Source organism: Lutjanus erythropterus, chromosome 23, assembly GCF_056507025.1.
Source record: "Lutjanus erythropterus isolate fLutEry1 chromosome 23, fLutEry1.hap2, whole genome shotgun sequence".
Taxonomy (NCBI): domain Eukaryota; kingdom Metazoa; phylum Chordata; class Actinopteri; order Lutjaniformes; family Lutjanidae; genus Lutjanus; species Lutjanus erythropterus.
In genome coordinates, this window is record NC_139339.1 from 21,999,358 (window position 1) to 22,027,250 (window position 27,893).

Here is a 27,893-nt window from a genome sequence, read left to right on the forward strand (position 1 = left end):
TGATCTCATTTCATGATATATGATATTTCTATGATATTCGTGCAGGTATTTATATTTTTACTGTGACATCCGCAACATTCTGAAATAAATTAGGTGGAAATAGTTGTAGAGGTAAATTAAGGTATCAAAATCTCACTGTAGACATCAGAAACCAGGCAGTCCCGACTACAGCAAATGTGTCAAAACGATTATGCCTCTCTAAGCTGGTTTATTCTTTCTTTCTTTCTTTTTTTCTTATTTCATAATGTATTTTTTGCCGGTGTTGGCCTGACCAGAATCCAGAGGGACAGAGAAAAAGGGGGCAGTGCTGTGGTGCTGCTGACGTGAGAGAGAGAGAGAGAGAGAGGGAGAGAGAGAGAGAGAGAGAGAGAGAGAGAGAGAGAGAGAGAGAGAGAGAGAGAGAGAGAGAGAGGAAGGAATGCCCCGCTAATGAGAAAATGATGTCAAGTCTCACAGATTACAGCGAGGACAAAAAAGGAAGTGAGGCGTGCTTTTATTTTATTTTATTTTATTATTTATTTTATTTTAGTTTAGTTAGTTTATTCCGCTTTTGTTTTGTTTTATTTCGTTTCGTTTTAACTTTAAATTTGTTTATCAGGGGACATCAAAAAGCACACTATTCAGCGTATTCAGCCTTCTTTTATTTCTACCAGAATTTTAGAAACATAAAAACAAATTCTCTAAACAGTTCGCAGTTGTAAATCCCTTTATATCTTCAAAAGGGATCTCAATAAAGACAGTAACCATAGTCTGCAGATGACATTCTTAGACTTCCAATGAAAATTATTTTCAGACAAAGAATGTAGAGAAAAATGTAAATATAGATTAAATTCAAGTATTTTTTTTCATTAGGGCTTTATTAGCATGGGAAACAGATGTTAGTATGTTTGTATAATGAGGGTAATATAATACTATATGGATAACACACACACACACACACACACACACACACACACACACACATGGCATTAGAATAATCAAAACCAATATGGGTATATGTACTGTATAAAAACGTTCTTCAGTGTGAGTTTTATTTTGAAAGGTATGAGCGGAAGTCTCAGGTATCATTGCTGCCAGCTTGCAGCCTCGGTGTGGAGTAGATAGAAAACGGACTGTGTCGCTGGAGAGCGGAGAAGAGCAGAGCGAGTGTGAGGAGAAAAAAGGAGTGAAATGGTGTAAAAGCTGAACGAGTCCGACCCGAGTCAGGGGACAAACGAGGAGGGACGACGCAGGAGGATTATTCTTCTTTGTCCAGTTATCGTTAAAGTCAGTAAACTCACGCTTTTTGATGCTGTCCTCACGGAGGTTTGAGCCAATAACGGACTTATTGGTCGGCTGAACCATGCAGAGGCTGCTGCTGCTCCTGAGTTTGGTGTTGAGTTTTCAAACTGGTAAGACTGCATTTTTATCAATTTCCTTGCATGATACGCGGCGAGTAAGGTTTAAATTTAACACTGCGTGAAACTACAGAGGCTTTAAAGCAGACACAGCCCTTCTGTGTGCTGCTATTCCTCCAGAAGAGAAAAAGAGAAAGCCATATAACATGATTTCATAGCAGTCCTACATGAGCCGCAGTAATGGATCACCTTAGGCGAGTGTGCGCGCGTGCGTGCGTGCACGTGCAGCGTACGTGTGAGCGCGCGCGTGTCCGCACCGCAGTAATGGATCACCACACTTTTTTATCATCATTGTGGCGCGCCTCTCTTTACTTAGCGTGTGAATTCGTGCTGCGCGCGTGCGTGCGTCCAACTTGAACATGACTTGGTGCATGCGCGTGCCCACCAGCCTAAATGACCTTTTGCTGATGACGAAGCCCCGGTGCCGGTGCCGTTATTCAGACGGGCCGTGGTGAGGCGCTGAGGACGTGACGGGAATGACAGTGATTGACCAGCGCTGCTCTACATGCCAGCAGCACACACACACACACACACACACACACACACACACACACACACACACACACACACACATACACACAGTCGTGTTTCCATCACTTCAGAGGACATTACATTGACTTACATTCATTTCCTGGAGACTTACCCTTACTGTACCCATAACGACTACTGGCCTAAGCCTAACCCTACCCTAACCTTACCCTCACCCTACCCCACACTTACCTTAACCTAATCTAATTCTTCACCCCAAAATTTAATGATTTATGTTTTGAGGTCCCCATAAGTCTGGCTGGTCCCCATAGTGTCAGTGAGTAAACAGTGTTATATCCCCACAACAGGCGTAATACACGCCCACACACACACTATGCTATCACTACATCTGAATGGCATGTCAGTCAATGAGACCACTGCTACCACTCATCCTGGAGTCAAAGACAGCTTATACATCCCCTCTCTCACCCCCTCTCACCCCTGTGCTGCTCCTGTCCTACCTGTGTGTCTGACACAAAGCCCACTCTCACCCTTTCTGCTCTATTGCCTCGTCTGTGCATTTCACCAGCACAGTGAGGCATGTGCAGCAGCAGCAGCAGTGTCAGCAGCAGCGCCCATGCATCTGTTCCCCCTCCATACCTGTGGGGTGCCAGGTAGGCTATTGGCTTATGATAATCACAGCTGTAACCGAGTTGCTGGGAGACAGGAGGCTGAAGGAGGAGGAGGAGGAGGATGGTTGTAATTTCTATAAGCTACCTGTTTGATCGAGGCATATCTGTGTGGCGTGGCCGTGTACACACAGCAAATCAAACCTCCCTTTCCACCCCTCTATTGTCTACCTTGGCTGACCGGGAGCGTGCGCGTCTGCCTGGCCAGTCGACCACGACCGCCTCATGATAGGTAGGGGGCGTGTTCGGTGGAAGGGAAGGTATGGAAAGGGATGATGTCACCGTGTCTGCCAGGCTTTGTATCGCTCAGTGCTCAGCATCCACCCATAGTGTCTTGCTGGAGGTTCAGGCTTACATACTGTAAGAGCATCGACAAATCAGGCGCTCCATGAATCCACACATGACACAATGTGGCAATCACCTCAATAAGCAATCACACAAACCTCCCTCTGCTCACTCCACGAAACCCCATGTTACTGCCACATGCTGTTTGTTCAGTTTGTCCACTCATAAACCGTTCACTCCACATGACTAGCTCAGTGACACATGCACTTACAGATGTGCATAAACACACACACACACACACAACACAGAGCCCTATTTACATGTGTGAAGCCATGTGTCCCATTGTCTGTTGTTGCACTGTTACAACTGTATAATCCATTATTACTCCATGTTGGGCTCTCAAACACAAAGATATTTGCTCTCAAAGGCTTTCCCGAAGACAAGATTAGCAGGCTGTGCATGGGGGCCGTGTTATGTTCAGCAAGATTTACAATGATGTAATAAATGTTGCACTGTGGATTTTTTTGCATTTGGGTTTGAAAACATAAGAGGAGTAAATATAATCCAGACAGTGCTGAAATGAAGATCACCTCAAAAGAGATACAGGGTTCATACAAGTGCTGGAAATCCTTAAAACCCCTGAATTTTAATGTGGTATTTTTCAAGGTTTTTAAAAGTACTTGGATTTGGGATCAAGTGCTTGAAACTTCTTTAACATTGTAATTGCATTTCTTTCATAAGAAATTGCATTGGCTTCGTGCTGGCTTGAAAATTACAAATAGAAAAGATTTAAATGAAATTGAAGTTATTTACAATTGAAGTGATTGTTCAAAATCAGAAATACCTTATTGATCCCCGTGGGGAAATTCTTTACAGGTCACATTCAAGAATAGATGTATATATAGGAATATAGAAAATATAAGAATAGAAATAGTAAGTATGCAAAAGTCTGTAAAAATAAAAGTACATGCATTATACTACTATATACAACAATATAGACAAAATAGAAATAAGATGTAAACAAAAATATATATAATGATATATAGAACATTGGTACACATTAACAGCATACGACTGTCGTGTCGCATGTGACACATTTGAAAAATTTCATCACACTTCTGTAGAATGCTATCACAAGACATAATTTTAGTTCTTTATACCACAATAACATTTCATTAAACTGGATGAAGAAGTGAAATCATCATTTTGAGTACCATTTGTACAGTACAGGGCTCAACAATAAGAATGCCTGCTTTGTCTGGGGCATGTAAAATGCCATGTCAGGCAAGTAAAATTTACAGCTCACAAGAGGTTAAAAAAAAATTAAATGTTTAAACTTTGAATAATTTATTAATTGTTAAAAAGTCATGTTTTATGCAAAAACTTTCAGAAATCGCAGGAGATACGCATGGAGATATCCTGTTTTTCTCTGTTTATTATATTAAACTGAACATCTTTGGGTTTTCGACTGACCAAACAAGACATTTTGGATTTTTAGAGAGTACGAAGGACATTTTTCACTATTTTCTGACATTTTATACATGTTTCATCCCCAGATTAAACATGACTATGACTTTAGTCTTTGTTATTATTGATAATTGACAATAAATAAAACAGTTTGTATAAGGGCAAGTAAAAATATGTATATGTATATGTGTATATATATATATGTGTATATGTATATATATATATATATATATATATATATATATATATATATATATGTATATATATATATATATGTATATATATATATATATATATATGTATATATATATATATATATATATATATGTATATATATATATATATATGTATAATTTACCACAGCTGTGAGGACCTGGAAAAGCTTGAATATGTTTGAAAAGTGTTTGAATTAGACTTTGTAAAAGGTGTAGGAACCCTGCAGCTAATACTCACGTTAAGTTTGGAAGCATTTTTCTTAAGAGCACCGAGACTCTTATCTCTTCATTAGACAAGTAAAACAGTATTTCATAGCCTGCAATTTGCACACATGTAATTGCCTACTAGTGCTAATGATTGGATGGTTATTAGGGGAGCAGCTAATTAAAGCTTTGGTGAAACAGAATGTTTTTAAGTTATTTAGACTCAATGATACACTTACAGCCAGGACTAACTACAGTATGTCTCCACTAGCTACACCACTGGAGGGATTGATTTAGTATCCCAGCCTTGTATCTACATACCAACCTGGTAATAAGTCCCAAGCAAGCGCCACCATTAACGCAGCTGTTAAGTGTTACTGCATAATCAATCATGACCAACACACTCCTGTAACTTCCTAATGAGTAGGAGGCCTTGAGGTTGGACTTGCAGCACTGCACTTAAAGCCCAGACGCAAGGCTCAAATGCTGACTCGGACAAAGGCTCCGGTGCAGGTGTATGATTTGTCAGTCTCTGTCCTGTTGTGCGGACCGAAGGCCATGAGCCGCTGCTGCTGCTGCCCGTGTACTGTACACTTCGGCTCTGAATCACACAGCCGAGCTGTGAATCATAGACCTCAGACAGATTCCTGTGTTGTGCTCAGCAAAGAAAATATTCAGACGTTGGAGGAGTCAGACACATTCGGGTGGCTTTTACACCCAGAAAAAGAAGGGTTCCTCTCCTCAAGGGTTGTTTGATCAGGAAAGTAGTGGTTCTACTATTCTGTGTGTAATGTTAATGACTCAAAATGGGCTGTAATAGTCCAAATAACAGTGAGGAATTAGGAGAGCCTCATAAAGAATCCAGTGCAGTATTAAAACACTCTGTTAAAACTGCTGATTTACAACATTTCTTGCATTCTTGCCAGTAATAATAATAAATAAATTCCAATTTTCCACTTTCTATCACTGATTCATATACACTAACTGTATATATTAGGGCTGGGCAACAGCTGAAACATTTATCACAATAACATTTTTCATTTCAGTCACTATGGATCATTACTGATAATTTTTAATGACCTATTTTTAAGACCAGCAGAAAAAATGGTTTAAGTTTATCTTTTTGATTTTTAATCGAACCACTGTATTTTGAATTTTTCCACTCTTACCATACTTTCAGGCTTTGCCATCACTTTACAGTTCCACAAACATCCAGATTCCTTCACGCTTTTTAGTTCAACATTCTACGTAAACAGCAAATGGTTCTTGGTCCTTAAGGAGGAGTTTAAGTGAAGTGCTGGATATCAAATCGATCAAACTTCGATACCCAGCTTCGATTTATGGCACCAACCAAATTGCTTCAGTACAACTGAGTAGGGCAAAATACCTTGTACTGCAGTGTGTGTTGCCAGTTTCACCAGTTAGCCAGGAAGTCAAGCTAATTTCCCTGGTAAGCATTGCCTTCAGGAAACATCACATCATAATTTGTGGGAAAAGTGGACAACTCAAATATCACAGTTTAGGAGGGATGTGTTAAGTTGCATTAAATTGCCTTTTCTGTATTGTTTTACATTTGGGCCACCAAATTTAGGTTCTTGGTGGCTTGTGGGAACCACAGTGGTGGTTCGACAGAGCCATCTGTGAGTCGTCCCTAGAAAAAGTTTGGAAAAGGGCAACTGCTTTCAGAAAAATTTGGCAGGTGATTTGATGAACCATCTGTCCATCACATCTAACATGTGCGACCTTCAACCCATCAGATCAGCACTTCCGTGGATGCTTCTAGCGGTCATCACAACAAAAATGTAGCTAGTAGTAATTAGTAATCCCTCGTAGGATGCTGATTGGCTGCACCATTTTGGTACAGACAAAAACTGATCATTTGAAGCCTGGCAAGCTGGATTCTTGTATGATCTCATGAATACAGCTGTCCCTCAAGGCAAGGCTTGTGGGGCCAGGGCATAAAAAACTTTGCATCTACCTTTGACACCTGATAAATGATTGACTGTTTGCATGTCACTTGTTGCACACGCCATTGTCAATGGATATGATATTATATTTGCTATATGCTTTCATGGTGATTTGCATTTAATGCATTTAAGTTAAAACTATCATTGTATTAACATTATATTAATTTACTCATTGTTATTGATGAAGTGTCTATTGATGATACATACCATTATTCTTTTATTGCGCAGGCCCAGATATTGCTTATAGATGAAATCTTTTCCATTTGCAGGGGAAAAGAATCACACAGCAAGTGATGTGTTTTATATTCTTCCAAGAAATAAAAGAACTGAGTAGTTAGCCTGAGCTAATCTCACATTAGCCAGACCTCCAACTCATTAAGCTCATGCAGATCTGGAGAAATTCAAGCACTAAAGTTGGTGACAAAAGGATAGGTTCACAGCGGGCTGTAATAACCACTATAACTGTACTTGGGTGAACATGTTTCTCTTCTGATAAAGGATATAAGAGATTAAACATGAACAGTGGTTGCTACTGTGGCTGATGAGGAATAAAGTGCCACAGAAACTGGTCAAAATCCTCCATTGAGGATCTCTTGGATTGCCACTTGTAGATCTATTAATAGCACCATGAACCTTTCTGAAAGCGTTCTGCCATGGTTTTCAAGGCTAATGAACCATTTTGTGGTGTTATCGTGAACCCTTTCTGGCTCAGAGTGTAGATCTGGAGTGACATATGTAGCGGGGCAGAAGTCTGTTTTTAATTTCGATCCCACAGCGAATGAGATATGGCTCTGGAGCATCCTACCGTTAATATGCGAATTCGGGTCATGGTTTTTTACTGGATGTGAATGAAGCCTATTTACCGAAAAGCATCTCTAATTGACATCAGCCACTGAAAGCAATCACTGAACCAGTTGTAAAGCTCAATCTGGGAAGGGAGCCCGTAATGTTATAATGTACATCCACGCCTGTTGTTCCCCATTGGGTTCCATTCAATCAACAAATTCTTGGCATTTCTGTCCCAACGGGTGTTTGTCAATGCGTGACATGTTGATTGCTTCTCTCGGTTGATATGTTTGTTTAAGGGCATTCCTCTGGACACAAGTGTCCTATAATGCTTTTTGAAGTGGGTGCTCAGAGAAAAAGAAGCAGCTTGCATGCCTTGCTTTCAGATGATCCAGTCAAAAACTGATCGGTATGGAAGAATTTAGTTGGATAATTCATTATCAAAACTTGTGTCCAATCCACAAAGCGTACACATTTCCTTTGAGCATCCTCAACAGCTACATGAACGTTCCTCAAGTGAAGCCCCAGGATTTAAAGGCCCCATAATCTGATTGTGTTTGACAGGCCGGGGGCATCCAAGTTATAAAAAGAAGACAGGGAAAAAAAACATCCCCTTAAAAATGTTTCTTTATGCAGAGTCCCCCGAGCAAGAGAGGAACACTTTATCACATCTGACTGAATCTATTGGCCTTGTTTTCCCAAACTGCATGGCCACATTCTGCAGCGAGGACCAATTTGGGGTGATGGAGTGGAGGGGGTGGGGCGGTTTACAGAAAAAGTTGTTTGGGGGAGAAGTGGTAAGGGGGGAACAAAGAGGGTAGTCGTCTTGCGGGCAGGTGGGTGAAGCTTGATCGTGAGTGATTAGACTTTTTTTTTTGTTTGTTTTAGAGGTGGTGAGGTGGGGGGGGGGGCAGCATTATAATGTGGAGAGGAGGGTGTGCTGGATGAAAAGAAAAAGCGAGCCGGGAGAGAGGAGAGAGGGACGAAGGAGGAGGAGGAGGAGTGGTCGGGAGGCCAGTGGCGGAGAGAAAGGGACTATTACTCAGGCTTGACTGCTCCCTCAGCGGGGACAGTGAAGCCGCTCATTCAGACAGAATATGGTCGAGGCCGGTTCAAAGGCTACATTTGCGCTGGAATCGGGAGTGATTGAACCCGCATCTGAGGTGCCAGCCGAGCTCTTCCTCTGCCCCCGTCCCCGCCGAGGTTAATTGGCATTAATCGGCGTTGCTGCTAACTTTCTTTTTCGCTTCTTTGGCTTCCTCTCCCAAACATGAGCCTTTTTCTGCTTACCAAAGTTCATTCTTTCACTCTTTCTGTCCCCTCCTGGACTTCTTTTTTTTTTCAATCTGACTCCTTTTTTCTTTTTCTACCCCCCCAACCTCCCCCACCATTACTTCTCCTTCTCTTTCCATCTACCCCTTTCTCTCTCTTCGCTCTCTAATAAGTTCCAGATGTGGTTCTTGCATTCCTCTGGTCGGTGGAGAGAGAAGAGGAGAGGGGAGGGCAGGGGAGGGGGGTAGTGGTGGTATAAGTTGGGGGGGAGGCGGGTGGGGGAGGGGGCAGGAGGAGAAGCACATGAATTAAAACAGGGAGCACATGATGAGAAGAGGAGCCCATGTACTGTAACACGGACACACTTATGTGCACTGGAAAACATTGCGCACACACAATCGGAGGGAGAATGGATGCATTTTTGTGTGTGTGTGTTTAAAGGGATGGGGGAGGGGGGATGTCGGTCCTGTAACCTCAAAAGTTTTGGGACATTCTCCTCCTCCTCCTCTTCCTCCTCCTCCTGCCTCTCTTCCCCCCTCCTCCTCCTCCTCACCCCCTCCCTCCGCAGGAATGTGGCTGACGCTGATGATGTCACTTCATTTCTCCGCTCTCCCAGTTTATGCTCCTCTACGGGGACAGGGCCGAGAGAGAGGGAGGAGAGGGGGAGAGATTCGACTTGCTCCATCCATCTTCCCTTTACGATAACAACATTAGGGTCAGCCGTCCAACTAAATCCGTTACCACAGTGCCGCAGCGCTCGCCGTCCCCTCGTCATGTAATATAAGAGCCTGCAGGCTAAATTGTTGGCGACTACAAATAATGAGGGAGCCATCTCTTAGTAGTAATAATCATCAATGGCTTTGAAGTCCAGTCATTAAAACCATTCTGTGCAGATGTGTTATTTTTTCTCAAAGACTGCCACTGCCAACTTAATGCTATACCCTGGAGGCAATACTTACCTTAACTCAGTTTACTCATGTTTTCAGCTCCACATTAGGCTTTACATAGTTTGCATCTTAACAAGTCACATCAGTTTGACTGAAGATACACTACGCAGCCGAAATTACCATGGGCCATGGGCTTTATTGTGGTGATATAACAGGATCCACACTTGTGGTTTCAGGCTTTCCACTAGAGATCCAAACCTGGCTGCAGGGATTTACTCCCCCAAGCACTGATGTTGGGTGAAAGAAAAGGTGTGGACTTCAGTCAGACTCAAGTCACAAATTTGAAGACTGAAGACTGAATCAAAATACCTGAACTTGACATGGACTTCACTTGGATTTGAGCCTTTTGACATGAAAATACTTTATAACTTCTCCCAAGCCCAAAGATTAAAAAGTATGTTATTTAAAAAGAGTCCCATCAGTTTATTTCCTGAATCAACTAATGTTAACACTATTCATCCCCAGCAAGTCAACACTTAATTCCCCAGTCCCACTCAGTTTGAACAAGTCTGACAGCATTCACTCAAGTAGCAAGAGAAAACCATGAAGATGAATATTATGTTACTGAGCTCCATTTGGGAAAAATAATGCCAAATAAAATTTTGTTCATGCACAAAAACTACAAAGTGGTCAACAAAAGCTGAACTGCAGTATGAAAAACATTACAGATATTCAAAGTTACATGAAGAACAGTGAGACGAGACTTGAAATGGCATTACGACTTGTTCAGGACTTGGGACTTAATTTGGGTCTTGACTCAGGACTTGCCTGTCTTGATATCAAACATCAGTGTCAAAACTTGAGACTAACACTAACAAAACAATGACTTGGTCCCACCTGGTAAAGTTTTATGATGACATTGAGGTCAGGGGTCTGTGCAGGCTAGCCAAGTTCTTCCACAGCAAACCTTTGAAAACCGTTTCTTTGTTGACCTGTGTTTGTGCACAGGGGACACAGTCATATTGAAACAGAACAGGAACAAACAGAAATTGTCATTACAAAGTTGGAAGCACCGACCTGAAAGTCCAAACCGTAGTCTGAATCAGGGTTCATGTTTTTGTTAAATTGTATACATTTGATCTGGTTAATTTTGGTTTCACATTGCAATTATCCAAGCGCACTAAAGAACTATATATGACAACATGGCTTAAGTCTTGTTGTCGTCACGTACCAGAGCTGCGTCTCCCTGTACTTGCAATTGATTGGTTTGTAGAAAGGCAGGCATCGGATGTTAGTGTGTTGTCAGTTAAATTCCTCTCTATTTCATCCTCTTGGAAAATAATTGAAAAGCGAAAAAGAATGTGACTTTTTTCCAACTGACTCTTCGGACCAAATGTCTAAACATTTGGTCTCCTTCTTTCCCAGTGTGCTACTGTGGCTCATTTTGTTTTGTTGTGTTCTTCTGGTTCAGATGTTAGCCTGCCAGAACTTCATGTAATTGGTCTGAAAGTCCAAACCATCCAAGAAATATTTTTCACACCAGACACACAACTGAACCATGGTTCAATTTGATCTGGACCAAGACCACCTCTTTCAGTCAGACTAGCATTTGGCTGTCTGATCTGAACCACGGTTTGGGGGAGGTTTCGCACCCGTAATTTTGGTTTGAATCAGTTGTGAAAGTCCAACTGTCTTGACCAAATGAGGTTGGCGTGATAGGGCCCTCAAATATCACTATGTGCTGTGTTCAAATTCCCCTTATTTGGAACTAAGGAACCCAGCCCAAACTATGAACAACACTACCAGATCAAGGCCATGGACTAATGTGGTCATGCTTTTAAACATATAAAATATAACATGATAGGCTATTTTAAGTTAATTTTAAGTAAAAGTAGAAAAGTTCAGTGCTTTTCTGAAAAGATTTTGGTCCATATTTATCTCATGAGAGAATCCTCCTCATGTATTAGACAAACTGTACTGGATTTTTCTAATGCCATCCAAAGGCTTTCAAATTAAAAGTCTACAGTACTCAACCCAGATTTATTATCACCCCACTCACTTTGCTTTCTAGTCATTTACTGTGTTTGCTATCAGCAGAGAAGCCTCCGCCTCTTCAAAGTGACAATATGCTCTGGCGGTGATATTGGTGAGGGGCTCTGTATGAATATTGCTCCACTGTAGGAGGTCAAGGCCCTAGGCTTTTATTGGATGGTTTGTGACAGATGACATCGCAAGAAGCTACAGTACATATCAATAAAATTAGATTACACTGGATTGAATTAAAGCAGACCTTGGAGGAGGTGATTTATCGATGGGACGCTGCTTGTAAAATAGTCCTGCTGGATGCCATTACCATACTGTAGACTGTAACGTGAGGTGGATTGGCTGACCATTTGAAAGCTGTCACAGTTGACATGGCTGATGTTTACTTGCTTGATCACGTGGCTTTCGGAGGCTGAGTGGCTTTAGGAATGGGTCGCTGCCCAAAATCGATGGGGAACCACTGCCGCAAATTATTGATTCATTATGATATCGATTGTGCCAGTTGAATTCTGTGGCGACCCCTGTCCTACAAGCTCCACTACTGCAGAGTAGCAGCTTGATATGTATGTATCCCCTTGTTCGAGCTTATCCAGAGGACGGCTATTGTTAGTTCTGGTCACCCTTGGTTACAGCGGAGTATTCTTTGTCAGCCGTTCGGCATGTTGGCCGCACAAAGGCTCATGGATTACCAGCGACAGGCCGGCTTTCCAGCGCTTGAGCATATTCATGTGCCCGTAATGTGTCAGATGCCTCATCCATGAATTATCATATTACCCACCACTGATCCTGGGGTTGCCATGGCCACTGTGTCTGTCATTGTGTCAGTGGTCCTCACTGGCTGTAGCCATGGTAACAATGTCTGTAACAGAGGTTTGGTACAAATAAAGCTCTTCAGATGTGAAATGCATGTATGAGAGAGGAGCCCCAGAGGATGGGAGGGTAGTGCACACACACACACACACACACACACACACCCACACACACACACACACACACACACACACACACACACACACACACTCTGCCTGCACAAACACACACATTCATAGAAAACGAGCGCACACCTTCACAGGAGCATATGCACTCTCATTCACACAGTAGTATCAAAATCGACAGACAAAGCGTTGGAATAATTCTTCTCCCGCCATTTCCAAATAAACGTGTTTCCACAGCAACCATTTTGATAGTAACGGAGAGAAGGAACAAGAGGGAGGATGGATGAAGGGAAGGACAGGGTGGAAAGGTAGCCTAAGAAGGGAGTAAGGTGGTAGGAGGAGGGAAGAAGGAGGAGGAGTGATCATTTCTGAGTAGATGGCTGCCGGACAAAAGCAGAGAGTGAATAGGGAATGAGAAGGGGCCAAGGCCACAAAAGAGATGAAGAAAGAGAGAGGTCGCTGACTGCTAGTAAGGGGGAGGACGGCAAGGTAAGATGACAGAGGAAGGGAGCGAGCAGGCAGACAATGCGGCAAACAAAGGAAGGAGTCTCCGTGTCTTTCTCTTTCTGGCTCTTTCTCCCCCTCTGCCCTGATCTTCCCTCCGCTCCGTCCCCACCTCCAGGAGTCACCTTTGTGTTTGAGTGACAGGGTGTCAGCAAGCTCAGTGGGTCGCCTCCTTTCACTCCCTGCTTCTCTCCATCTATGTCTCTCTCGCTTGTTCCTATAGCGCCGTCGCCATGGTTACAGGTTATTATGGCCATCCTGCCAGGCGGCCATGTTGTTGAGAGAAGGCAGGCACAGGTGGTAGAGTTCCCACAGCCAGACAAATAGAGGGAGGAACTGCATACGCTCATGTAGAACATGGATACAGTGCAGAGCTGAAATGATTGGTGGATTTATTGATGAGTTGGCTGGCAGAACATTCATTGACAACAGTTGTTTATAAATTAATAATTGCTTAAATCCTTTGTCAAGCAAAATTTCTGAAAGTTGCTGCTTCCACCTTCTCAGACATGATGACTTGGTGCTTTTCTCTGTTTTATGTCATAGTAAACTGAATATCTTTGGGTTTTGGGCAGTTGGTTGAGCTCAAGGAAATTGCAGTGCGACTTTGTCCCCTATTTTCTTCTTGGCCAATGAAAATAAATGTTACTTGCAGGTAGGGCTACAATGATTAGTCAATTAATCTGGGTTTTGGACTGTTGGTTGGACAAAAGAAGATACTACAAGGGCTCAAGGAAATTATATTGGCAGTTTTTCTACTGTTTTCTGAGATTTTGTAGACTGAGGATTATTTGGCAGTGAAAAATAATTATTACTTGAAGGTACAGCTGCAATGATTAGTCAATGAATCAATCAAAATCGAAAGAAAATTAGTTGCCAACTATTTTGATAGTCAATTAGTTGTTCTGGACATTTTTCAAGCAGAAATGTCTAACATTTACTGGTTCCAGCATCTTAAATGTGAGGATGTGCAGCTTTTCTTTGTCATTTATGATAGTAAATGAAAAGTGTTAGAGAGTTTTGGTCTTGTTGGTTGGACAAAAGAAGTAACCTGAAGATGTCTTAAGATGTCTTGAGATGTCTTTGCAGTGGGAGTTTTGCTCGCTCGTTCCAGATTTGCTGCTTAGTTGTGTTTTCCTTAAATTGTCATTCCTGTGCAGAATGCACCAAATGTAATTTTGTTGTTCAGTGGCACAATAACATCTGATTTAAATGTGATAAAAAATATGTATATTAATATAATTATAATGTATCACAGCAATAAGATGTTGGAAAAAAAACTTGGAAATGCACCTTGAAAATGATTTGAATTTGACTGGAAAAAGTGCAGGAAACTTGAAATGAAAAAAAGTCTGGGGCTCTGGGAAATTTAGGGCTCTAACTAACAATTATTTTCAATTTCAATTAATTGGTCTTTTTTTTTTTTTTTTTTTAATTTTTTATTAATTGATCAATAGTTGTTTGTTTTAATTGTTGATCAGTGTTTCCCAAAGCCCAGACACCTCAAATGTTATTTGTTTTGTCCACAACCCAAAGATACTCAGTTTACTGTCATAAAAGAGTAAACAAACCAGAAAATATTCACATTCAGATGCTGAAATCAGAGCATTTTGTCTTGGAAAAGTACTCAATTAATTAGTTAACTTCATAATTGATTAATAATTGATTGACTGAGGGATTAATTGTTGCAGCCCTACGGAAATTGTGACAAGCATTTTTCACAGGTTATTTACATTTTATATACTAAATAATTAATTATGAAAATAATCAGCTTGTTAATTGATATTAAAAATAATAATTTGTTGCAGCCCTAATCGTTTCTTTCAGGTCCACATATATTACATGCACTGTATAGTGCATACACCATGCATATATTCATAAAAATGTATGTAGGCTACATACATACACAGTGCATGTATCATTTACATTGCAGAGTGCTGTTCTACATTAAAACTTAATATCTCCAGTGCAGCTTTTTAGAAGCTAAAACAAAGATCTGTGTTTTAAATAAGTTTTCTGAATTTAGAGACAGAACTTGGGCACTGAAATGTGAAGGGTCTCATGCACACATTGACACAGACAGATCAATCAGTGCACGGGCTGACTGACTGACTGACATCTAGACGTATGTACAGTCATATAGAGAAAACAGGGAGGGCGAGTCAGTGCCGCATGACTCCTGTGGCTGCAACTTTGTCCTGAAACAATGATGTCATCCTCCTCCATCACACTTCACAGCTCTATGTCTGTGGACCTCGCCGTCTCTTTGTTCTCCCGTTCCTGCATCTCATTTTCAGGCAGCCCCTCCATAACACCAACACATCGGCCACACACAGCGGCGATATGGAATTAGACTGATAACAAAATCAATTTGGAGCGGATTGACTAACAGTGAGGAGAGTGGGGAGGCAGGGTGAAAGGGAGAAATAATGAGAGCCCGGCGTGGCCGCCTGACTATTAATTGGATAGGTGGAGGGAGGATGAGGTCATTGAAAAATGTTTTTTCATAAAAATGGGTGTACCGAGCATAAGGGAGGGTTTCATCAGACACACAGATGCACACATACGCCTTGTGCACTCGCAGACACGCTCGTACAGAAAACTTTTTTTGGGCAGTTACTTTACACGTCAGCTGTTGCTATGGTGACGCAAGTCTGTGATCCAGCTGAAGCGCAGGATTGGCTGGAGAGGAGCGAGGGAGAGGAAGGCAGGGGGACTTTGTTGGAGGGTACAGACAGAGGGGTACGGGGAGAGGGCCAGACACAAAGATAATTAGATCGATGCATAACAATCCATACAAATGCCATTTTATTTAATAGCATCTGATTCAATGAGCCTGAATGCCACCAGTGAACCTTTTCCCAGAACTCTCTGCTGCATCCTCCTCTCCTGTCCCGTACAGAGAGCCTGTATTTAAAATCTGTACAGCAAGCTTTGACATTCAGCACCTCACAGCAGGGTGTGTGGCAAATTAAGAAATGCAGGGCACATGAGCAGCACACTTGCTAAAAATAGCTGCAAACATCTTTGCATCCATATACTCTTTCAGTAATTTTCAGCAACAAATTGATGCTTCATTACCTTGCTATTAAAACACCATTGCAATGGTGCGAGAGGTGCTCTCAGGCTAAATTGCTGTGGTGGTTCACACTATGGCGGCGTGTGGCCATGCTTTTGGTGAGTCACCCGGCGAAGCTGTGCGTGCTCGCCTTTGGCTTTGTGTCTGCTTTGACAAGCCGAGGTTGGTGTCACAGTGTCTGCAGGGGCTGTTGTCCTAGGCTCCAGATTAATCCTAATCCCTTTCCAAACTTTGACTAGGGCTGTGCTTAATCCTAGACTAAACTGAGACCTGCTCCCAACGGAGCCGGAGATGCTCCTCTGGCTCTGACGCTCCAGTCCGAGTCGGGGTGTGATCCATGTTCAGGAAACCGCCTCTACGTGTCGATTATATGTTTGGGGTTTAGAGTGGTTATGTTTGTGTGTGTGTTGAGAGGAAATGGTTAGCCCATGTGGTGAAGGTTAGGTCATCTGCGCTGCCGCCTGTTTTTGTTTGTGCGTGCGTGCGTGCGTGCGTGCGTGCATCCGTGCGCATGTGGTCATGGTCACAGCTCTTTACGGCCGTGGTCTTTGTGTGGACAGGGTGCTCGGAGTCTCCCGGTGGTATCTTGGGGATCAGTGACTCAAGGAAATCAGGACACACTCTAAATTTGTCACTGCAGCATAACCCACATAATGAAAGAATACAAGCTCCCTTGCATACACTCTCCTGCTTTGCCTTCACTCTGACTGCTCTCTGTGCATAGATTTCCTTCTTTAAACACACACACGAGCGCACACACTCATGTTGACAAGTGTTAACTGGGTAATATGGGAATCAGAAGGCGATGAGCACATGTTTAAATGAGTCAGTGTTTTCAGTCCTCAGCCTTTGCATGGGTGTTTTCTCTGCAGATTGTGTAGCTTCCACTCAGGAGCATTCAGTTTGGATTATGTTTGTGGTTTACTGAGGCAGTTGAGGGAATACCTCCAGCTAGCATATCTGAGGTGTTGGAGGAAAGGATTTGCTTGCCCTCAGGCTACTGTCAAGGTTGCGGGGTAGTTTAAACCCAGCTAAACTCTCTTTACACCCATGTATGTCTGAGAAAAGGCTTCCAATGCTTTTTAAGATGGTGTAAATCCACTGTACATTCCAGTAATTAGAAGTAGATGGATACGAGTTTTTTTTTCACATTCAGATGCATACAGGAAATTAGAGCTAGAATTACCTTTTGTTTATAATGGCGGCTTTTCCAAAATATCTTGCTGATTATACATTCTCAACCTCAATTACTGTTGCATCACTGTCATATGTTCTTGCTACAGTGCGCTTAGAACATATCTGTCATGTATATACTGTATGTTCACTCCAGATTTCTCATAAAAGCTCAAGAAAATAGACTTAATAGCTATTTTTAATATTTACAATGGATCATATGACATAGAGGGGTTGCTCATTATTTTGTTTATTTACAGTTTGCAGTTCTGCTGTTTTGGTTCACTCCACCACTTTCATCAGCAGTGTTTTCAGCGGCAGCAGACAGTCAGCCTGGCACGAAATGGCAGGAAGGCAAAGTTAGCAAATTAGCTGGTGGGAATAGTGAAGCATTTAACAAGTAGAGACCAAAAACTAAGGCTGGTTGATAGACATAATCAAACATCACAATATTTTTGACCATATGTATCAATATTTATTGATGTTGTGATGATATTGTAGGGCTGACTATTGGTGATTTCACAAAATATTGACAATACGAGAGTTGTGATAAACAACATAATCATCAGCAGTGTGGATATAATATATAATCTTGAGATATTGCCCAGCCCTATCAGAAACAGAGCTACTGCAAAAACAAGAGTGAATATAAGTTATATTACATTAATAGTAATCAACTCCGTATGAATGCTAAGATCAGCGGTTTGCTGGCAAGTTAAATGTTAACAATATGTAAGTGCTGTGTTTACGTCTTGTGCCCAAGTGGCCAAAAATTTTGTTATTGCAGGTTTAAGTCTAGAAATAAAATACAAGAAAAATATTTGAAATGATTATTTGTCTGGATTGAACTAGGCTAATTGCCAGCTATTCTGATCCATTGTTTGTTTTTGCAATTCTTCAAGAAAGTCATTGTAAATCAAGCAAATCATAGTAAAGTGAATGTATTGAGCTCTGGATTGTTGGTTAAATAAAATAAGACACTTGAAGACGTCACCTTGGGCTCTGACTGCAGTTTGGTTGAAGACAGAAAATGCAAGTGTGGGCCAGCTGAACAGAGGCAAGAAAGGAGCAACCAGGTAAAAGCTGAACCCTGACAAAATTCAAACAACCCTCTTGAAAGCCCCTGCGAGCTTGGTTTGTAATCTTAAGCAATTCTTTAAACATTAGATATTCATGACTATGAATATCTATGACTATGATTATGAGCAACAATGAAATTTAAAGTTTGGGTAAAAATATCCTTAAGTAGGCCTATTATTAAGAATGTAACACTCAGTTTGTCTGGTTAATTTGATATGTCTTAAGTCTGAGTTAGCCCCACTTTAAACCAGTGAGAAGAGCACAGAGAAAAAAGAAAGAAATTATTAATTTCTGACCAACCAAAAATTATTCACACTTTGGCCCAAAACTGTATGTTTATGTAAGAGGACGGCTGAGAAAATAAATTTTTCGGGCCTTTAAGCTTATCCAGAACCCATCCATATGCCTTTTATACAAACATAGAACTGACCCAGATCCGGTTCATGTGTTCAAAATTGGCACCAAGACACACATTGACATTAGTCAAATGGATGAATCAGATCCTTAATTCTTATATATATCAGATCCTGAATTCTTATATATATAATAGAAATACTGTGTATTGACTGTTTATGGCTACTGTATAGTTGTAGATTTTAGGGCTTTATCAATATTGCAATATTACTGTAGGGATGACTATTGTTGCTTTCACAAAATATTAAGAAAATTTGATCTTGCAAAATCCAAAATGTAAGACAGTATCTAGTCTCATCATGGTGTCGTTATAATATGGATATATTGCCCAGCCCTGATGGTAACAGTCATAGTTTCCTTCATGCCAGCATGTAGTTGCCATATAAAAATCATTTGACTAAGCCATTTCTGCACTGACTTCAGCTTTGAGGTATGTTGGTGGTTGGCAAATGAAGACATGCATTCTTTTGTGGCTTTGTGACTGATGGCATGATTTTACTTCCCAACTTTTAATCAGCAACCGTTGTTGCTGTGTTGTTTGCATTATTTATCTTAATTTATTAATCCAGTTTATTTGGGTGTTCCTCAGGGAGCAAATTAAGGGCCGCTTTTTTTTTTTTTTTTTTTTTTTGGTTCAGTGCAAAGCTATTCTAGGTATGTATGCTGCAAAGCTCCATCTGCATCTGATTCCCTTTTCACCGTGTATCCTCGCACATCTCCTTTATCTTCAGAATATTAATGTGCTGCACTGTCAGAAGCCATTGTTGTGATTGGTAAGGAAATCTTTTTGCATGACTGCATTCTTTTGTATTATCAGGCATATTGTACCTCTGCAAATCACACCAAATTGGCCATGATAGGGGGAGAGTGCATGGCTGTGTATACGAGAGGGAGGGGAACAAATGTGAGAGATAGGGACCGAGGGTCACGATGGGTAGGCGAGAGGTGGGGTGAAGAGGCATATGGCAGTTGTTAAAAAAAAAGTGAGAGAGATGGGAACCTTCAGAAAAGCGCTGGAGGGCTCTGAGGGAGAAGTGTTAGGGAATGAGAGAGGGAGTGTAAAGGGAAAGAAGGAGGGGGGGGAACAAGTGATAAAAAAAGTGGATAGAACAAGTGAGAAGGAGAGATGTAAATGGTAGGAGGTGAAGAAAAGGGAGTGAGGGAGAAAAGTGAGAGAAGAGAGAGACGGGTTGAACGGGGGAATGAGAAAGAAGAGGGAGAGAGAAGTGCTGGAGGGCTGATATTTAATGTGATAAATGAGTTGTGACAGTCCGCCTCTAACCCCCTTCCAACCAGCGAGGAGGAGGAACACAGAAATAGAAAGCATTATGGGTAAAAGGACATATACAGCATTATATATGTATATAGAAAGAAGGAGGCGCACACATACTGTAGTGCAGGAGCGGTGGAGGAAAATCAGTGCAGGCAAAAGGACATTCATAGACAGCATTATAGATGTACAAAGTGAAGGAGGCGAGTGGGGATGCATACATATGGAGGGAAAAGCAGAGAGTGAAGCAAGGCAATTTGGGTAAAGGACATACAACATTAAGAGAGAGAATAGAAGGAGAGAGGTAATGGCTGAGGTGGAGGGGGAGGAGGATGCAGCATTGGGTTAATGATCTACTGTAAGATATTCTTTGAAATAAGTGGGAGAGGGGAGAAAAATGAAGAGACAGAATGGAAAGAATGAGAATTTAAAGCGAGATGCGAATCCTCCACGGTGATTGCCTCTCATCTATTGTGCGGGTGTCATGTCTTCAAGGGACAGCTAATTACAACTTGTCATCATACAGCGTGGAACAATAGCAGACGTTTTTTTTTCTTGTTTTTCCCTCATATTAGACAGTCAGTCGGACTCGGTGGGCCAGCACGGCTGGTCTACATTCTTAGAAATAAAGATGCTAATTGCACCCATAAAGGGTTATTTGGGTTGTCCCCATAGGAGAACTCTTTTTGGTTCCTAGTAGAACTTTATACAGGTTCCACCTGGAACCCTTTCAGATAGTTCTACCTAGAATCAACATAAAGGGTTATACCTAGAACCATCCGTGACAGGTTTCACATGAACCCCCTGTGGAACCTTTTTCACCAAATTAGCTCTGGTTCTTGAAATAGTTCCATTCAAGATTCTTGTTATCTAGTGAACCAGCTTATGTTTCCGCTAGTTTTGAGTGTAACCCTTGTAATCAAGGATGATCATCAATACAATGCACAGTGACCTAAGGAATATGCCTTACCCCTTTGGTTCCCAAGGAAAACCTGCAACTTCTTGGTTCCAGCTGGTTTATTTTTGATGGAGATGCAAGGGTTCAAAATTAGGTTTGGGAACAAAAATGAGGCCAGTTCAGTGTTAGTGGAAAAGGCCTATATGAAAAGTTCCTTGGTGTGATCGTTCTACCCACCCACCCACTCACCCACCATCTGGGGATTCTATCAAGAATCACTCCAACTTCTAAGGAGAGGACATCAAGGGGGTTCTGCCCTGAACCCTTTTATATTATTGTACAAGAACTCTTGACAAAAGAGTTCAACAATCCTTGAAGAACTCTGTTTGACTTGTCTTCAACCAACCAATGACCCTTTTATATTCCAAGAGTTTTATCTAGAGCCCATCCTGGGAATTCTACCAGGAACTCTTTTATATTCCAAGGATTTTATCTAGAACCCATCCAAGGGGTTCTACTGAAAATTCTTTTATATTATGGTACAAAGAACCCTTGATGAAGGATTGCTTCTGAGATTTCAACAATCCTTTGAAGAACTCTTTAATCCTTCGGATGAAAAGGGTTCTTAGTCAAACCTTTAGTTTTATATATTAAAAAAAAAACCCTTGATGAACCTTTTACCCAAAAATAGTTTTTCAGAAGCAAATAGTTCTGGGTAGAACCTTAACCTTAACCTTAACATTTTCGGGGCCCTTTATTCTGACAGTGTATTTGCCGTGGTAGTGGACTACAGACTGGAGGAAGAGAGTCTAGTAGACAATGACAGCCACTGTAGTTTTGGTTGGGGAGTGGAAGCCTGGGAGATGACTCATAGGGAGGAATGAAGACAGAGAGAGTGAGACGAGAGGGAGGGCCGGAGAGTTTTGAAGAAATAAAAGTCAGGACGCAAGAAGAAAAAGGGGTATGAGAAGAGACCCTATGGCTGACTGTTTGATCTCCCAGTTATTTTCTCCTGAGTCAGCATTAACCACATCTTCTTCTTCATCTTCTTTCTTTCTCTTTCTTCTTTCTGATTTCCTCTTCTTTGACACCTCCGTCTTTCCACGCCACTCTTTTACTCCTCGGCGCTCAGCTAATGGCTGCAAGCCAACGTGTGTGATCAAAGATGGCAATCGTGGCATTCCATTTCTGCCGGGGGAATGCAGTTTTCAATCAATTAACCATAAAACTACAGATACAATAATATGCTATATCTGTGGTTGGGGTGATTTTACAGTAGCTTGCCTCTAGTATGTGCACAGTGAGAATGAGAAAGTCCCTAACTTATCCCTCTCTTTCCCTATTCTCTGTCTGTCTCCGCAGTGTGGACAGCGAGGTTCTCTCAGGAGCCGGCAGACCAGTCGGTGGTGCGGGGCCAGAGGGTGATCCTGTCCTGTGTTGTCTTCAACTACTCAGGCATTGTTCAGTGGACCAAAGATGGCCTGGCTCTGGGCATCGGAGAGGACCTCCAGGGTGAGACATCATACGGCCTCCTCGGGCTCCCCTCATTCTGCTCAGCATGTGACTAAGATGGGCTTTTCAGAGCTGATTCTGATACTTTTGGATTGGAACTGCTGATAGGCAAAATGTTATGCTGCGTGTTTAAAGGAAGAGAAGTTGTATTTTACTGAATGTCTTGGGTTCTTTCTGATGCTGTTTTCACTACACACCACATCACCACATTTCAGTGCAGAGCGAGGTGTTTAATGTTTAAAACCTTATTTATGCTTACAGTGGCATCTGGAACATTTGCAGTGCAGAGGGTCAGAGTTGTGCTTTGCTCTGGAACTGAAATCAATCTCTGTGGAGGCCACCGAGGTGCCACACGTAAAATTTACGGGCTTTGCTTTAAATTTGATGTTTTCACATTGAAGGTGATCTTGGAAATGATGCAGAGTTTACACTTAACTCTCTAGTCTGGGAACCAGATGAATCTGTGAGCTCATGTTTCATTTGTAGATACGTCTGGCCACCCTCCCATTCAATCCACTAGCCCTGGTTCTTGTTGGGCCAATCGCTACCATTTAAAAAAAAACTATAATTGCACAAGCACCAGAGTTGTAGCATGCATGACAACAATACTATATATACTATAGAGACAGCTTAGACCAGTAATTTCTATTCAGGGAACTTGTATCCCAAGGGGTACTTCTGCAGTTACCAGGGGGTGTGAGGGTAGACTGTAGACTAACTCAGCTAAAACAAGACTATCTAAGACATCCCTGTGAGATTGTAACTTCTCCAGTCAAGCAATACCTGCACGCAATCCTTTTTTTTACCCAGACTAGAAAAAATGCTTAAGACTATTTGTATGATTTTACTGAAGAGTTCTTTGATTTAATGTGATGTGATTGGCCCACTATTGCAGCAGTTACAACCCATTCAGTCTGTATTATGTGGTGAAGTCAAGCACAGTGCATTTGTTGGAGTTGGCAATTTAGCATGACGAAATGTGACCAAAATGTTCAAAAGTATGGCTATACCACACACCTGTACACCTGTAGCTTATAACAACAATGAATACATAAATGGTGAGGGATTATATAAAGAATGCTTGCATTCACATGATAGGTATCGAATGAAGTACTCTTATAACATTAAGGGTACTGGTATTGACATTTTTTTAAACACAACCAGCCCTTGTACTTAGACATAGCAGTCCTTTGAGCTAAAGGCTAACATCAGTTTTCTATTTATTGTCACTATAACCACTAAACTAGTCAAGCCAAGTTTATTCCTATAGCTCCAAATCATAATGGATATCAGGATACTTCCATATAGAATAGGTCTCAATTGTACTCTTTATAATTTACAAAGACCCAACAATTCCCATCATGAGTAAGCACTAGGGTGACACTGACAAGGAAAAACTCCCTTTTAACAGGCAGAAACTGAAAGCTGAAAAAGGCTCTATGGTAGGCGGCCATCAGCTGCAACCAGCTATGATACTGCACCGCACACACTTACTACCAACAAGAGTCACTTAGAAAACCCTGACACTGTGCTGCAGTTACAAGTATGCAAAAGCTAGCTAACAAGAGAGTGAAGATGCAGAAATAGCCAACAGCAATTGATAAATGAAACCAAACCAAACCTCCTGAAAGTGTTAAATAAATAGCACCCAGTTTAAAAATTAAGTCAGATGTAGACATTTGGTGGTGATGACGACAGGGTTTATTATCTGACAGGACTACAAAATGACTACAAAGATATAGGATAGGATAACTGAGTCTTAAAAGTACAGTAATTGATTCTGGACAAAGATAGTTCATTCCTAGGTCGTCACATTACAGATACTTTGGATTGGTGGCTTGAAGATGGTTGATTCTCAAGTTTCATTCAAATTCAAGGACCTCTGATTGTCTGACTGTCACAAGCTAGATTTTCTAAAGCCAAGAAGAGGAGCAGAAGTCTAGGTTTCTCTCAGACCACTTTGTGCTTTAAAGTTATTAAGGAACTTTTGCCCAATGGGCCCAGCTTTATGACATGCTGTCACAGTGGGAGCTAGCTGTAATGAAGCTATGTATTTTCAGTGACCATTTCCCCTTGTCCCAGCATTATGGCCATGCTAGACTTTGCAGTTGCAATAGCCGACATTTGACCTTTGACAAAAATATCTCTTACCAGCAAATGATTTTGCAGAATATTCTTAGCCTGAGCCAACTGTGCTGTTTCAGTGCTCTCTCGCAGCATTTTGAATGATACATGTTCACCCAGTATGACATTGCGTGTATGTAACTGCGGCGGCTAATGTATGCTGACAAAATGTTTTTGCAGCTGAATGTTTGAGTTACAGCGTGATCGAGCCAGCAGAGCAGTTTTTGGCCAAGAGATGTAAGAGGCTACTGTTATGCTAAATACAGCCAGGCTACTACACACAGCAGCAGCAGTGATCCCATCACACCATGTTGTGACAAATTGTGCACTTATTAAGGTTGACTTTGGCCACCTTCTGCACATATCATCCACTGTTTGATGGGGAAATCTGAGCTCCCTCAGGCACATTTTACTGACACCCTTCAACTTGGTTGAGGAGCATCACATCATCACCTCTGTCAGATCAGTAGTGGATGACACTGACTGGCTAATATCTGATTTTTATTGAAAGGTAGATTCATTGAATATATAGCCCTCATTCTACTGTGCAGCTCTGTGCCCTCACTGTTCACTCCAATTGTCCCTAGTGATGAAATCTCCCATTTGATTTATTAAGTCCCCCGCTTGTCCGTCTGTCAACAACAACAATTTAAGACTGTCTGACTTTGACAAAACTTGGGGGAATGATGCATCTCATCGCTGTGTTGCAGCATTTCCAGAATTGCTCTGATTAGCCCAAAGGGGGATGTGCAATTACTGGTCAAAACAAGTGGGCATATTTTTAACTGATTTGTCCAGAGGGAGACTGCATCATTTGTGACATGCTGTTGCCTTGTTTTTGTGGATGTTGCTGTTGTTTACCTCAGCCTTTGCGCTTTAATGTTCTGGGTTGTTTGTCTGTGAAGATTCTTGAAGGCAACTGGACTTGCTTGAGGTTCTTGCACTTCTCCACCTTCATAATGAATTTATATCTGAGTTGGGGTCACTTTTTCAATTTAAAGTTACAAGTAGGACTGTGATGATAACAGCATTATCGCAACACTGTGGTCACATGATGTCTGCCACAGGGTTGAGCTCATTACCATCATCACCATGAATTTTATTTTGAAGGGTTATCTTCTTGTTGAGATCAGTGCATCTATCTATTAATACAATTATGGATCAGTGTTGTCACACACGAGTCAGAAACACAGCCTCTGATTGGTTGACAAGTCAGGAACACAGCCTCTGATTGGTTGACAAGTCAGGAACACAGCCTCTGATTGGTGGACAGACTCAACTTAAAGTATCTTAGGATTGCCAGTGGGTGGCTAACAACATGCAGCAACAGCAACCATTTGCAGCATGGAAAATTTATCATTTATTTTGTCATGTCTCCAAAAAAGAAGCTGCTGTTCAAGGCTAGATTACAAATATTCTGAAAAGGATGCAGTCACACCAAACTGCCACTGTAAAGGTACAACACTAGTCTTAGTAGTAGCTTATCATTAGCCTGTCCTGCTTAGCTTACTTCAGGGCTAACCCTTCACTTTTTCCGGCAATTTCCAACACAAGACTTTTCTTGGTCTTGAGAAGCAGCAGTATTTAGTAACTGACACGCTGTATTCTGAACTGTACATTTACTGCCAGACGGCCTACTTGCTGCTAAGTTTAGTTTCTGCTCCGCTATAACCGGACTGTCACTGAGTCTGCTGCTTGCTCTCCTTCACTTGTGCCGTGCACACTATAATATGGCCCTATTCATGAAAGGAGCTACGCTACACTTACGGTAGTATGCTTCAATAATGTCCAATAAAATGTAAGGCAGTTGTGGTAAATTGCTATCCTGTGGGAATATGTTGCTTTGTCAAATCGGTAAAAAATATCCATCCCAGCCCTAGTTGCAAAACATACACTCTCTGAAAACAATGTAGAGTGACACGTGGAAACAAAAATGAGATACAGTCATTTAATTTTTAACCTTAATTAATACCTCAAATAATCATCAGGATATGTTACTTTGTCCTATTGTTCTTGTTTTCCTCTGTGCTAATGATGACTGAGTGTCACTATACAACTATATATAGTATATGTTATTATAATTTTAAAGATACTACAATGTGTCTTGAACTTGTTTTGAAAGTCTCAGTTTTTTTTACTGATGCCTTTGTATGATCCACATAAGCAAATGAGACCGGGAAGATCAGCTTTTTAGGTATGCTAGCCATTAAAAAATCAGCAGAAGGAATTTTTTATAGAGCTGCAACGATTAATCTGTTAAGCTATTTTGATAATCAAGTTGGTTTGAGTAATTTTTTAAGAAGAAAAAGTAAAAAACCTCTGATTCCAGCTTCTTAACTGTGAATATTTATACATCTTTGGGTTGTGGACAAAACAAGGCATTTGAAGACGCCATCATGGGCTTTGGGAAACACGTTTTCTGACATTTTATGGATCCAACAGCTAATTGCCTAATTGAGAAAATAATCAACAGATTAATAAACAATGAAAATAATTGCGCCCTATGAAACACTGCTAATTCATCACATGTCTCAGGATCCCCACATACTAGGGCTTTAACTAACAATTATTTTCATTATCTGCTGATTATTTTCTCAATTAATTAATTAGTTGTTTGGCATACAAAATGTCAGAAAATGGTGAAAAATGTCAATCATTAATTATTACAGGTCTACTACATACCCATGCACTAACAACAAAAGGTTCTGCTTTTCTTTTTTTTTTTCTCTCCTTTGCTTTGGCTACCTTTAACATTTTATCCCTCTTCTGTCTTTCTCCTCTGTTCTCTCCTCTTCTCCCTGGATGCTATGATTTGGGATTTATTTTTTTAATTCTCTCCTCTCCTGTCCTCTCCTCAGTCTGTCATGCTATTCCTCTGCGACCTCCTCATCTCAGCTCCCTGGTTCCTTCCCTCTCCCTCCTGCTCTGCTTCTTTCAGCTGCCTCTGCTGTGCTGAGCCCTCGCTCCTCTTCTTCATTTAACTTCTCTACCTTGTCTCTCTGTCTCTCTCCTTACCTTCACCTTGCCTGACACACTCTCAGCTCGTGCTCTCCTCTTTCTCTCAGCCCTTCTGTCCCTCGTCTTCTGCCCCTTCTCCATTCTGTCTGTCTCCCCCTCCCTTTATTTTAATCATATTGTTACTGTAATGGTCCAGCGCTTCAAGCCAAAGCTTTTAAATAAAAACATGTGAATGAACACTGGCCGCTTCATGCACACATACACTC

The 27,893-nt window shown here is 41.4% G+C and overlaps 1 protein-coding gene across 2 annotated transcripts in view; it reads left to right on the forward strand.

The window, feature by feature from the left end:
• Positions 1-1,099: 1,099 nt before the first annotated feature.
• The window catches only part of kirrel1a (kirre like nephrin family adhesion molecule 1a), a 47,405-nt gene continuing 20,611 nt past the window's right edge, over positions 1,100-27,893 (forward strand). For both annotated transcript variants that reach the window (XM_084712462.1, XM_084712464.1), the window contains exons 1-2: positions 1,100-1,391; positions 22,396-22,545. In XM_084712462.1, coding sequence (XP_084568588.1) covers positions 1,343-1,391; positions 22,396-22,545 — 199 coding nt within the window. In that variant the 5' untranslated portion in view covers positions 1,100-1,342. The remainder of the gene's footprint in view (positions 1,392-22,395; positions 22,546-27,893) is intronic.